At 42.0% G+C, this 12,986-nt stretch overlaps 1 protein-coding gene across 1 annotated transcript; it reads left to right on the forward strand.

Annotated features, from left to right (window-relative positions):
* Positions 1-7,619: 7,619 nt before the first annotated feature.
* Positions 7,620-9,658, forward strand: LOC109215706. The gene is made up of 4 exons (XM_019379820.1): positions 7,620-8,016; positions 8,172-8,368; positions 8,482-9,385; positions 9,477-9,658. The coding sequence occupies exons 1-4, from the start codon at positions 7,620-7,622 to the stop codon at positions 9,656-9,658; spliced, it is 1,680 nt and encodes a 559-aa protein (XP_019235365.1).
* Positions 9,659-12,986: the final 3,328 nt, after the last annotated feature.

Raw genomic sequence — 12,986 nt, forward strand, 5'->3', positions numbered from 1 at the left:
GCCGGAATGCCTTAGCACAAAATAACTTAGGTTATGTTCGGAAGTTCAAACAAACCTTGCCTTTTACTCTGTTTTTAGGCATCTTGGGGGTTCGGTGTTACCGAAAACTTTCTCCTAAAGTAAGTAATTCAGATTATAGCTTGCCGAGGGTAGCCTTTAGAAAGGGTTATGAAAAAAATTTCTTTTTTGAAGGCCTATCTTTTGTTACGAGTCTCGGACGTCTTCGAGCCATGTTGGTATGGTTGTAGCCTTTTAGTCCAGGAGTCGCCCAGTGGACTTGTTTTCCCGAGTTATCTAGTCTTGCCCAAGATAACAGTCTCCTAGTGGAGATGGCCGTGGCCTTTAAAATTTGTTGCCTGATAGGTCTTATGCCCCCGAGATCTAGTGACTTGGGCCGCCTGAGTTTATTTTCGGACGACAGTCCCCGAGTAGGGGAGTGATCATTTGAATTCCGGTTACAAGCGGTCCTTGTCGGAAGTATGAAATTCTTTAAGGGATGTAAAGAAGAAATTTTTAAAACATAAGATGAATGCAAGGAAGAGACTTCTCTTTATTATTGTGTAAGATAGTAACATATGTATACATTCTTTGTGTTAGGGTTCGATCAACCTATGTGGGCATGGTTCGTTTGACCGTTTGGCCTTTACAATACATCCTACTGATCGATACCCTTCATCTACGAAGTTTCTTTCCTTGCTAACGTCGGTATCCGAGGGTGATGCCCCCAGTATTCGAGGTTGATTGTAGAGGAAACTCGGATACTGTTAATGCCAGCTTTGACACCAATTCGTGATCGGCCCTTGATTCTATGTTAGCACGTTACACTTTTACCTCATTAAATACCTTGCCAAAAAACCCATTTGGGACAAAACCGGTTCAAGAGAAAAAGAGTGCAATGCGTGCTTTCAGACCTAAAAACTTCGTGCCGCTCCTTGTCGATCGCATGCAAGTGCTAGTCCGAAAAATAAAAGAAAATGAATGGGGTCATACCTTAGAAGTAATATTGTATTAGGTGAGTTACATTCCAATTGCTCAATAGTTGTTCCCAGTTCATCGTTCTGAGCTTATAGGATCCTTTCACGGTGACCTCAAGAATTTTGTACGGTCCTTCCCAGTTCGGACCCAACTTTCCTTCATTCGGATTTCGGATGTCTAGTGTGACCTTCCTTAGTGCTAAGTCCTCAATATTGAAATATTGAAGGTACGCCCTTCAATTATAATACCTCTCGATCCGTTGCTTTTGAGCAGCCAACCGAACAAGGGCTGTTTCACGCCTTTCATCTAATAGCTCCAGGTTTATATTCATGGCCTCGTCATTTGATTCCTTTGTTGCATATCGGAATCTGATACTTGGCTCCCCGACTTTGACCGGTATTAGAGCTTCGGCGCCATAAACTAATGAGAACGGAGTAGCCCCGGTACTGGACTTCGAGGTCGTGCGATATGCCCAAAGGACTTCGGACAGGATCTCCTTCTATTTTCCTTTGGCGTCGGTTAACCTTTTCTTAAGGTTTTGGATTATAGTTTTGTTGGTCAATTCGGCTTGTGCGTTCTCACTAGGGTGATAAGGTGTCGATAAGATTCTTTTGATCTTATGATCTTCGAGAAACCTGGTCACTTTGGTGCCGATAAATTGTTTCCCGTTGTCACATACAATTTCGGATGGCATCCTAAACCGATTTATGATGTGGTCCCAAATGAAGTCGATGACTTCCTTCTCCCTGACTTTCCCTTATGCCTGGCTTCAACCCACTAAGAAAAATAGTCAGTCATAAATAAGATAAATTGAGCCTTACCCGGTGCCCATGGAAGAGGGCCAACGATGTCCATTCCCCACTTCATGAATGGTCGTGGTGACAAGACCGAATGCAGTAGTTCCCTGGGTTGGTGAATCAGCAGAGCATATCTTTGGCACTTGTCAGATTTTCGTACGAACTCCTTTTCATCTTTTTCCATGTCGATCCAGGAATAGCCGGCTTTGATCACATTTTGAACCAATGATTTGGTGCCTGAATGATTTCCGCAGGTGCCCTCGTGAACTTCCCTCAGAACATACTTGGTATCTCCCGGTCCAAGACATATTTCTACCAGGCCATCGAACATTCTTCTGAACAAGGTTCCGTCCTTGAACAACCTGAATCGAGCTGCCTTTGTGCGGGGTCCTCGATTATTTTGTATCTGAGGGAAGTTTCCCGGTCTTCAAATACTTTATGTATTTATTTCTCCAATCCCAGGTTAAGCTTGTGGAGTTTATTTCGGCGTGGCCTTCTTCTACTACCGACCTCATGAGTTGTACGATTGCCCTCAAGTTGAGCTATCGTCATCGATCGACGACCCTAAGTTTGCAAGGGCATCGGCCTCACTATTTTAATCTCGAGGTACGTGCTGCAAAGTCCACTCTTTGAACCGATATAATGTTACCTGTAACTTATCTAGGTACCTTTGCATTCGTTCTTCTCTGACTTCAAACGTTCCATTAACTTGGTTCACCACAAGGAAGGAGTCACACTTAGCTTCGATCACCTCCGCCCCCAAGCTTTTTTGCCAGTTCGAGACCTGCAATCATGGCCTTATATTCGGCCTCGTTGTTAGTCAATTTCACAGTTATAATGGATTGTCTAATTATATTGCATGTGGGTGGCTTCAGTATGATGCCAAGTTCGGACCCCTTTGCGTTCGAGGTACCATCTATAAAGAGGGTCCAGATTCCCGAAGATATCCTCGAGTTTACCAACAACTCTCTTTTGACTTCGGGTATTAGGGCCGGTATAAAGTCGGCCACGAAATTTGCCAAAATTTGAGACTTAATGGTTGTCCGGGGTTGATATTCGATATCGTACCAGCTGATTTCTACGGCCCATTTGACCAATCGCCCCGAGAGTTCGGGTTTATGCATTATATTTCATAATGGGTAAGTTATCACAACACATATAGGATGGCACTGAAAATATGGTTTCAGTTTCCTAGAGGCACTTAGTAAAGAGAGCCCCAATTTTCTAGGTGAGGATATCTAGTTTCGGCGTCACCTAAGGTCCTGCTAATATAATAAATTGGAAATTGCGTACCATGTTCTTCCCGAACTAGGACTCCACTTACCGCTATTTCTGATACTACCAAATACAAGTATAATCGTTCGTTTGCCCTCGGCGTGTGAAGAAGTGGCGGGCTCGATAGATATGCTTAAGTTCTTCCAAGGCCCGTTGGCATTCCGGGGTCCATGTGAAGTAGTTTTTCTTCTTTAGTAACGAGAAAAATCGATGCCTCTTATCAGAGGACCTCGATATGAATCTCCCCAAGGCGGCAATGCACCCGATTAGCCTTTGTACGACCTCCACATTGTGCACTACCGTGATATCCTTGATAGCTTTGATCTTGTCGGGGTTGATCTCGATTCCTCGATTGGACACCATGAACCCGAGAAATTTACCTGATCTAACTCCGAACACGCATTTTCCTGGATTCAGCTTCTTGTTTTACTTCTTCAATATACTGAAGGTTTCCTGCAAATGCTTTAAATGGTCATCTGCTCGCAGGGACTTAACTAACATATAGTCAATGTAAACTTCCATGGATTTCCCTATTTGTTCTTTGAACATTCGGTTTACTAGGCGTTGGTAAGTGGTACCGGCATTTTTTAATCCAAATGGCATTACGTTATAGCAGTATGTGCCATACTTAGTGATGAATGAGGTTTTTTCTTGATCATCCGGGTTCATCCGTATTTGGTTGTACCCGGAGTAGGCATCGATAAAACTGAGGATCTCGTGGCCGGCTGTGGCATTGATCATGCGATCGATATTAGGCAAAGGGAAAAAGCCTTTTAGGCATGCCTTATTTAAAACTTTATAATTCACACACATTCTCAGTTTGTTCCCTTTCTTAGGGACTACGACTACGTTTGCTAACCATTCCGGCTATTTGACCTCCCGGATGGACCCTATTTTAAAGAGTTTAGTTACTTCGTCCTTGATGAAAGCATGCTTGATCTTGGAAAGGGGTCTCCTTTTCTACTTCACTGGATGGAATTTCGGGTCCAGGCTTAGCTTGTGAATAGTGATCTCTGCTGAGATCCTTGTCATGTTGAGATGGGACCAAGCAAAACAATCCATGTTTGCTATAAGAAATTGAATGAGTTTTTTCCTGAGCTCGGGAGTTAACCTCGTGCCGAGAAACACCTTTCGATCGGGTAGATGTTCGATCAGTATGACCCGCTCCAGCTTTTCAACCATTGATTTGGTAGCGTCGGAACCATTAGGGGCTATAAAGGATCGAGGAACCCCGTAATCATCATCTTCGTTAGTCCCCTGCTTGTCCGGTTGGGTCGAGGCCAAAATTGGTGATTGCTATTTGGCTTCCTGTTTTGCTTTCGAAACTGGCTCCTTTGTCGATGAGAGTGTTGATATCGGAATTACTTCATCAACGGCAAACATCTCCTTTGCGCCGGGTTGCTCCCGGTAGATCGTTTTAATCCCTTCTGGTGTTGGGAATTTTAATACCTGGTGAAGGGTCAAGGACACAACCCTCATGTTGTGGATCCATGGTCTCCCGAATAGGGCGTTGTAACTTATGTCCCCTTTGATCACATAAAACTTGGTCTCCTGGGTGGTTCCGGCTATGTTTACCGGTAACGTTATTTCTTCATTAGTAGTTTCGCAAGCCATGTTGAATCCATTTAGCACTCGGGTCGCAGGCACAATTTGGTCCTGTAGGCCGAGTTGCTCTACGACCCTCGATCGAATGATGTTGGCCGAGCTACCTGGATCAATTAATACACGTTTAACTCGAGTTTTATTTATGAGTACAGATATTATCAGTGCATCATTATGGGGTTGCATGATTCCTTTTGCATCCTCGTTGTTGAAAGATAAAGTTCCTTCTGGTGTGAAATCTCGAGTCCGTTTCTCCCTCGTGATTGATACTTTGGTGCGCTTTAAATTTAGACCTTGAGGAACATCGACCCCTTCGATAATCATATAAATGATGTGTTGAGGTTCTTCTTGCTCGTTTTGTTTATTGGAATCCCTGTTTCTGAAATGATTCTTGGCTCGGTCGCTCAGAAATTCCCGAAGGTGCCCGTTGTTGAATAATTGGGCTACTTCTTCACTCAATTGTCGACAATCCTCCGTTCTGTGGCCATGGTTGCCATGATATTTGCACATTTGGTTGGGATCTCTTTGGGCTGGATCAGTTTGTAAAGGTCAAGGCCATTTGGTATCTTTGATGCGTCCGATAGCCGATACAATGGCAGCTGCATCAACATTAAAGTTGTATTCTGATAATCGTGGTGCTTCTTTAGGTCTGATAGGCCTGTCGAAGCCGTTCTTGCTCATGAGCCCTCGAGAGCTCTGGCATCGATCACTTCTTATTTCATTTCATACAGAAATTCACCCTGATCCTCTACTCCTACGATCTCCTTTATATGGCTGGTATCGATCTCTGTTCAACCTCGGTTCTCGGTCAATATCCCTCTTGATTCTATCAACGGGTCTGATAGGATAAACGGTCCCAGAAGGATCCCTAAGTTGATCGTCTTCGACCCTGATCTTCAATTGATACCGATTATGCACATCGGCCAAAGTAACAGCCAGGTATTGTATCAGATTCTGCTTCAACTACTGCAAAGCCACTGAGCTTTGAACATTGAGTCCTTGGGTGAAACCTTGAACAACCCAATCATCAGCGCCCGGTGGCAGGTCCATCCATTCCATTTGGAATCGAGACACGAATTCTTTGAGCATTTCGTTGTCCTTCTGCCTTACCTTTAAAAGGTCCGACTTCCTGGTTTCAACCTTGATGGCCCCAACGTGTGCCTTTATGAAAGAATCTGCAAGCATAGCAAATGAGTCAATAGAATTAGGTGGTAATTTGTGGTACCATATCATAGCTTCCTTTGACAGAGTCTCTCCGAATTTCTTTAGCAAGACAAATTCGATCTCGTCATCCTCTAGATCATTCCCTTTGATAGCACATATGTAAGAGGTGACATGCTCGTTTAGATCGGTCGTTCCATTGTATTTAGGAATATCGGGCATGTATAACTTCTTGGGGATCAGCTTGGGAGCCGCGCTAGGGGGGAAATATTCTTGCACGAACTTTTTGGAATCCAGACCCTTCAATATCGGCGGTGCCCCCAGGATTTGATCGTCCCTGGAGTTGTAAGTTTCCACCTTCTTGTCGTTTGCCTCAATTTTCTTCTCCCCCAACTCAATTCATTTTGTCAGTTCTTCGAGCATCTTCATGATTGCAGGATTGGTCTTCGATTCTTTCTCGCTCGATTTCCTTAAAACCGATTCGACCCTGTGGACAACTTCTTGGGACGGCTTGGGCTCGATCCTACTCGGTGAGTGATTCTGGTTTTGGAGCTGGGCTATCGCTGCTTGTTGATCCTACAACATTTCTAAGATCACCCGCAAGTTGATCCCACCATCTTCGCCGCGATGTATGCTTTGAGTGGCTGATCGAACATCCCCATGGACGATGCCCTTGGGATCGACGTCCAAATTTGTGTTGATGGCTATATGTGAGCTGACATCGATTGGATCTGCAACCGAAACTCCATCGAGGCCAACCAGGGGTATGTCGTTCCTTGGTGCTATGTTATCATTTTTGCCGTGGTGGCCGAAATGATTGTCAACGTGTAGGGCTGCTGACTGAGAGTTCGATATTTTGGTCCTGGAATCAAAGATACTCCAAAAAACAAGTGTAAAATAGTATGTGTTATGAAAGTTTGTATCAGGTAATCACTATTATCCTTAGCCCACGATGGGGGCCAAACTATTTACCCTTAAAATCAAAGAACAATTGAATTTATACGCAATTTTAAGGGTACGTGATATAACTTGATACAAATTAAGAAAACAGATTAATATTGAAATTGATGATAAGAGAATAAACGCAAACCACACAAATTGAACAGCCTTGGCCTTTGAGTTTGATCACCCTCGAACCAAGAAATGCCTTAACTGTAAGAACAAAATAACTGTTAGAGTACTAGATAAAGGCTGATTTTGTATTTGGGCCATTATTGTAATTAGAATTGGCTCATGTTGTATTTGTTTGTAATTGGGTCACCGGGTCAAGGCCCATTATTTATAAGTGACTCTCCCTATTGTAAAGAGACAGATTTTTCATTCTTACACAATACAAGATATCTGCTTCTCTCGAAGCTTCTCTCAGCTCATGAACTTTATTTTAGTTTTATCATTTCTCCTCCAAATCTCTATACTTAACATGGTATCAGAGCGTAGATTCAGGTAGATAGTCTCACTCGCTTCCGATCGATGTTAGCCTTTTCAATTTTCATCGAGTTTTGGTTTTGATTGCTTTTACACTGGATTAGGGTTTTGGTTGGAATTTCGTCGGATAATTTCGTCGTATTATTGCTTCTTTCTGTTGGATTTCAGGTTACTATGGATGTTTTGACCGGACCTGGGTGATCTATTCGTCTTTTTCGTTTCTCGAGCTAGGGTTTCCTCGTCGGTATCTTGCTGCGCCGCCAGAAATTCTGTTCACAAAGGCCGTTCTCTTTTCGGTTGCAAAAAAGGGGGGTAAATCAGTTTCTTCTTCATATCTCATAAGTTTGTTGATTGTTGTTTTGTTTGTTGTGATATTTCCTCTCAATGACCAATGATAATCCTGTTGTTACATCTTCTTTTTCCTCCACTGCACCTCGTACTGTGTTTCATGAGGATGACTTTACACATCCGTGTCATCCACTGTATGTGCACCCATCAGATGTACTGGGAACCTCTTTGGTTTCTAGTCCGTTTGATGGAACCTGCTATGGCAGCTGGAGGAGAAACATCTTAGTTGCTCTCTCCATTCGTAATAAACTTGATTTTATCAATGGTACCTCCACAAAGCCACCTCCTGGCTCTCCTCTGGCACGCCAATGGCAAAGATGTAGTGATCTTGTGGTTTCATGGTTGGTTAATGCTATGTCAAAAGAAATATCTCGTAGCGCAGAGTATTCTGAGTATGATAAGGATATTTGGTGTAAATTAGAGGAGAGATATGGTAAGGCTGATGGGGCTAGAGTCTTTGAGCTAAAGAAAGAGTTAGGACATATATCTCAAGGGTCTTAAGACATAGCTTCTTATTTCAACAAAATCAAACAACTTTGGGATGAGATAGCATCTTATAAGGTTAGAGTTTGTACTTGTGGGGTAAAGTTGTTGAGGATGAAGAGCAGAAGGTTTATCAGTTCCTTATGGGACTGAATGATACCTACATGAGAACTCGCAGCAACATTCTAATGATGAAACCACTTCCATCTGTTGGAAATGTGTACAACATCTTATTATCTGATGAGAAACAGAGGCAGGTGTCTTCTGCCTCTCAATTCTCCACACAATCTGCTTCTTTCAATGTTGGGATTTCTAAGCATCATTTCCCTCCAATGTTTCTTTTGAGGCTCCCAGGACTTCTCTTATCTGCAAATACTGAAAGAAACCTGGACATTCTATTGACACATGTTATAAGTTGCATGGATATCCTCCCAATTTCAAGTTCAACAAAAGGCCTCCTCCTCGCAGAACTGCTGCACATGTTGAGCTTGAATCCTCTGGTGGTTCCTCTGTGCCTGGTGGTTCTGATGGTCCAGTTGAGCATGAGGAGTCATCTGTGATACCTGGCCTTACCAAGGATCAATACTCCCAGCTGATGATCTTATTACAACAATCCCAAATCTCTGCTTCCCCACATTCTCCACCTCTGTTGGCTTCTGCCAATTTTGCTGGTAAGCTCATGCCTTATGAGGGTGTTTCTTATGGAGCTTGCATGTTGTCTAGTGTGAATGGCATTGTTTGGATAATAGACTCTGGAGCTACTGATCATATAAGTTCCATCAGGAGTTTGCTTTTTGACATAATTACTCTTCCTGTTCCCTACCTCGTCTCTCTCCCTAATGGGTACAAAGTAAAGGTTACCAATGTTGGTTCTTTAGCTTTATTACCTAATCTAATCCTTCATAATGTTCTTTACATCCCTAGTTTCAAGCATAATCTCATATCTATCCAGAAACTTTTGTCTCATTGTGATGATGTTGTACGGTTTACCAAGTCTGCTTGCACTTTCCAGGGCCCTTCAGTGAGGAAGCCAGTGGTGCTTGGTAGACTGGACAATGGACTTTACAAGTTGTTTCAGCATATAACTTCTCCTGTTAAGTCTGTTAATGTCAATTCTTGTTCTTCTGTTGTTTCTTTTTCACCTGTAGTGTCTAGTAATGCTGTTGTTGACAATTCATCTGTAAATACCATGGTTGATTCAAATAAAGTGAATAAATCTGATGTTGTTTGGCATTATAGACTTGGACACATTCCTTTTTCCAAAATGAAACTTATTTCTGGTCTTGCTAATGGATTGTCTTCCAAGCAGTCTTTCACATGTCCCATTTTCCCCTTAGCAAGACAAACTAGGCTCCCTTTTTTCTGATAGTTCTATTCAGTCTACTGATTCTTTTCAACTTATTCACATAGATACTTGGGGTCCTTACTCCACTTCTACTCACTCTGGTTCCAAGTACTTTCATACAATAGTAGATGACTATACTAGGGCTACCTGGACACATCTGATGGGGGCAAAGAGTAATGCTTTTGATTTGTTAAAGGCTTTTATTTCTATGGTTGAAACACAGTTTCAACTAGAGTTCAGACTGTGAGAAGTGATAATGCTTTAGAAGTAGGATCCTCTTCCTCTGGTTCTGTTTTCTTTTCTGAAAAAGAGATCATTCATCAAACCTCTTGTCCTCACACTCCACAACAAATTGGTGTAGTTGAAAGAAAACATAGGTATTTGTTAGAGACTGCCAGGGCTCTTTTTTTTTTCAATCTCATCTTCCTATCAAATTCTAGGGTGATTGTCTCCTTACTGCCACTTATCTGATAAATAGATTCCCTTCTCCTCTCCTTAAGCACAAGAGTCCTTATGAGTTACTTTTTGTTAAGGCTCCTATCTACACTCACCTTAGATCTTTTGGGTGTCTTTCCTACTCAACTGTGCCCAAACCCCATAGAGATAAATTTCATCCTAGGTCTATCCCATGTGTTTTCCTTGGATACCCTTTTGCCAAAAAGGGTTATAAATTTTACAATTTGTCCACTAAATCTTGTTTCATCACCAGAGATGTGACTTTCCATGAACACATTTTCCCTTTTTCCAAATCCTCTACTCTTTCATCCCCTATCTTGCCCTCTCCTCTCATTCCTGGCCATTTCTGATGATTCAACTTCTCCTTTATCTCATTCTGTTCTTGTTTCTTCTTCTCAATCCTCTACTCCTCCTTCTTTCCCAAGTTCCCCTAATCTCATTTCCTCACCTTCCCCTAGCTCCTCTTCCCCTTCTGTTCTTCCCTCTTCTCCTCCTCCACTCAGGAGATACAGTAGGCCTCATACTGTTCCTACTTATCTTCAGGATTTTGTATGTCCTACCCTTCCTCCTTCTATTTCTGTCCCTGTTTCTTCTAGTTCTGAGTCTGTTTCTTTCAATGCCACCACTTCACAGCTCCACATTCCTGAGCCTTACACTTACTCTCAGGATGCTGCTTTCCCTGAGTGGCAGAATGCTATGGGAAAGGAGTTTGAGGCTTTGGAGGCTAATAGAACTTGGGATATTATTGAGTTACCCCCTAGTAAGAAGCCTGTAGGCTGCAAATGGGTATACAAAGTAAAATATAGAGCTGATGGGAGTCTGGAGAGGTATAAGACCAGGTTAGTAGTTAGGGGTGATACTCAGGTTGAAGGGGTTGATTTTCATGAAACTTTTTCTCCTTTTGTTAAAATGTCTACTGAGAAGTCTTTGATTGTTGTGGCTATCAAACAACACTGGCCTTTATTTCAAATTGATGTTAATAATGCATTTTTACATGGGGATTTTGATGAGGAGGTTTTCATGAAGGTGCCTCCTGGTCTATCTGTTCTTTCCTCCTCTTCTTCTTCTCCTCCTTTGGTTTGCAAGCTACTCGAGTCCCTCTACGGTTTGAGACAGGCTTCCAGATAATGGTATGCTAAATTGTCTCAAGCCCTTTGTTCTAAAGGATATTCTCATTCTTTAAATGACTACTCCCTATTTACTAGGGGTTCTGGCTCTTCCTTGGTCATTTTAGCTGTGTATGTGGATGATATCATTCTTACTAGGACTGACTTGTCAGAGATTTCTTCCTTAAAGGGTTTTCTGCATGAACAATTCAGGATTAAGGACCATGGTTCTCTTAATTACTTTTTGGAATTAAAGTTCTCTATTGTGATTCTGGGGTACTTCTTCATCAGAAGAAGTTTATTCATGACTTATTAGAGTCATTTGCTTCTTTTGCTTCTTCTGCTGTTGTTTGTCCCCTTGCTATCAATGAGAAATTAAAGGCTTCTATTGGTGATCCCTTGTCCAAGCCTGAAGAGTATAGATGCTTGGTGGGCAAGTTGAATTTCTTAACTCACACAAGGCCTGATATCAGTTTTGCAGTTCAACATCTTAGCCAATTCTTGCAAACTCCTTGTGTCCCTCATATGCAGGCTGCTTTGCGTCTTTTGAGGTATTTGAAAGGGACTTCTGACTTTGGTCTGTTCTTCAGTGACTCTCCTGATCTTTCCTTAAATGTATATTGTGATAGTGATTGGGCTTCTTGTGCTGATAGTAGAAGGTTTGTCACTGGTTTTTGTGTGTTTCTTGGTGATTGTTTGGTGAGCCGGAAATCCAAGAAGCAGCCTGTGGTCTCTCTTTCTTCTGCTGAAGCTGAATACAGGGCCATGAGTAAAGCTGCTGCTGAGGTTACTAGGCTTTCAAGATTGCTATCTGATTTTGGTCTTCCTTTTTCCTCTCCAATTCCTTTGTATTGTGACAACCAGGCTGCTTTGCACATTGCCCGCAATCCAGTCTTTCATGAGAGGACTAAGCATATAGAGCTGGACTATCATTTCGTCAGAGGCAAGATTGGTGATGGGCTGATTAGTTTGGGTCATGTGTCCAGCGATGCTCAAGTAGCTGATATTCTTACCAAGGCCCTTCCTAGGCCTGCTCATCACTTTCATCTTCGCATGTTGGGGGTTCTTTCACCCTCCAACTTGAGGGGGGCTGTTAGAGTACTAGATAAAGGCTGATTTTGTATTTGGGCATTATTGTAATTAGAATTGGCCCATGTTGTATTTGTTTGTAATTGGGTCACCGGGTCAAGACCCACTATTTATAAGTGACTCTCCCTATTGTAAAGAGACAGATTTTTCTTTCTTACATAATACAAGATATCTGCTTCTCTCGAAGCTTCTCTCAGCTCATGAACTTTATTTTAGTTTTATCATTTCTCCTCCAAATCTCTGTACTTAACAATAACAAGACGATAAGAGCTGGAAATAACAGTGTATTACTTTTTGCTGCGTATTACAATGTGTTTTGCAAATGATTAAACCTCCCTTTATATAGTAGGGACTCTTGATACAATTCTATAAAAGGTAACCAATCTCATGATTTGCTAATTGACTGGCCTCTCCTTGATACGTGATGAGATTTCTGCCGTGATCTCCAACCGATCACGGATATTTCGGCCTTCCGTTATTTGGGTCGACAAAGTTCCCTCGATCTTGTTCGGTCCTGGAGTCACGTGCTCAACGATTTAACTTTGCGCCTTGGTTCGATATAACCCGGGCTCGAGCTTTGACCTGTCACGTTTCAACCTCGGCTGGTCATACAATGGACGGACCCGGTTTCGACAGTATACACTACGATTATAACAAATTGTATATATTCTGAAAAAGAATAATTGTTGATATACCATTTGACTGAAAATTAGTTAATTAGAAGTAAAGAATAAAAATTAAATTAGGATGAGAGAGTAACGATTGTTTTGTTCGCGAATAACATTAGAAGAAATTCATCTTACAATAGAGAAAATTGTGAGTAAACTGTGAATTTTACGAGGAATTTAACTTAGAAGTAATCTGTTAGATGTTAGTTGTTACTGTCGAAGTGGAATTCAAACACTCTTAACTCGATGGAAGTAA

This window comes from Nicotiana attenuata, unplaced genomic scaffold, assembly GCF_001879085.1.
Source record: "Nicotiana attenuata strain UT unplaced genomic scaffold, NIATTr2, whole genome shotgun sequence".
Classification (NCBI taxonomy): domain Eukaryota; kingdom Viridiplantae; phylum Streptophyta; class Magnoliopsida; order Solanales; family Solanaceae; genus Nicotiana; species Nicotiana attenuata.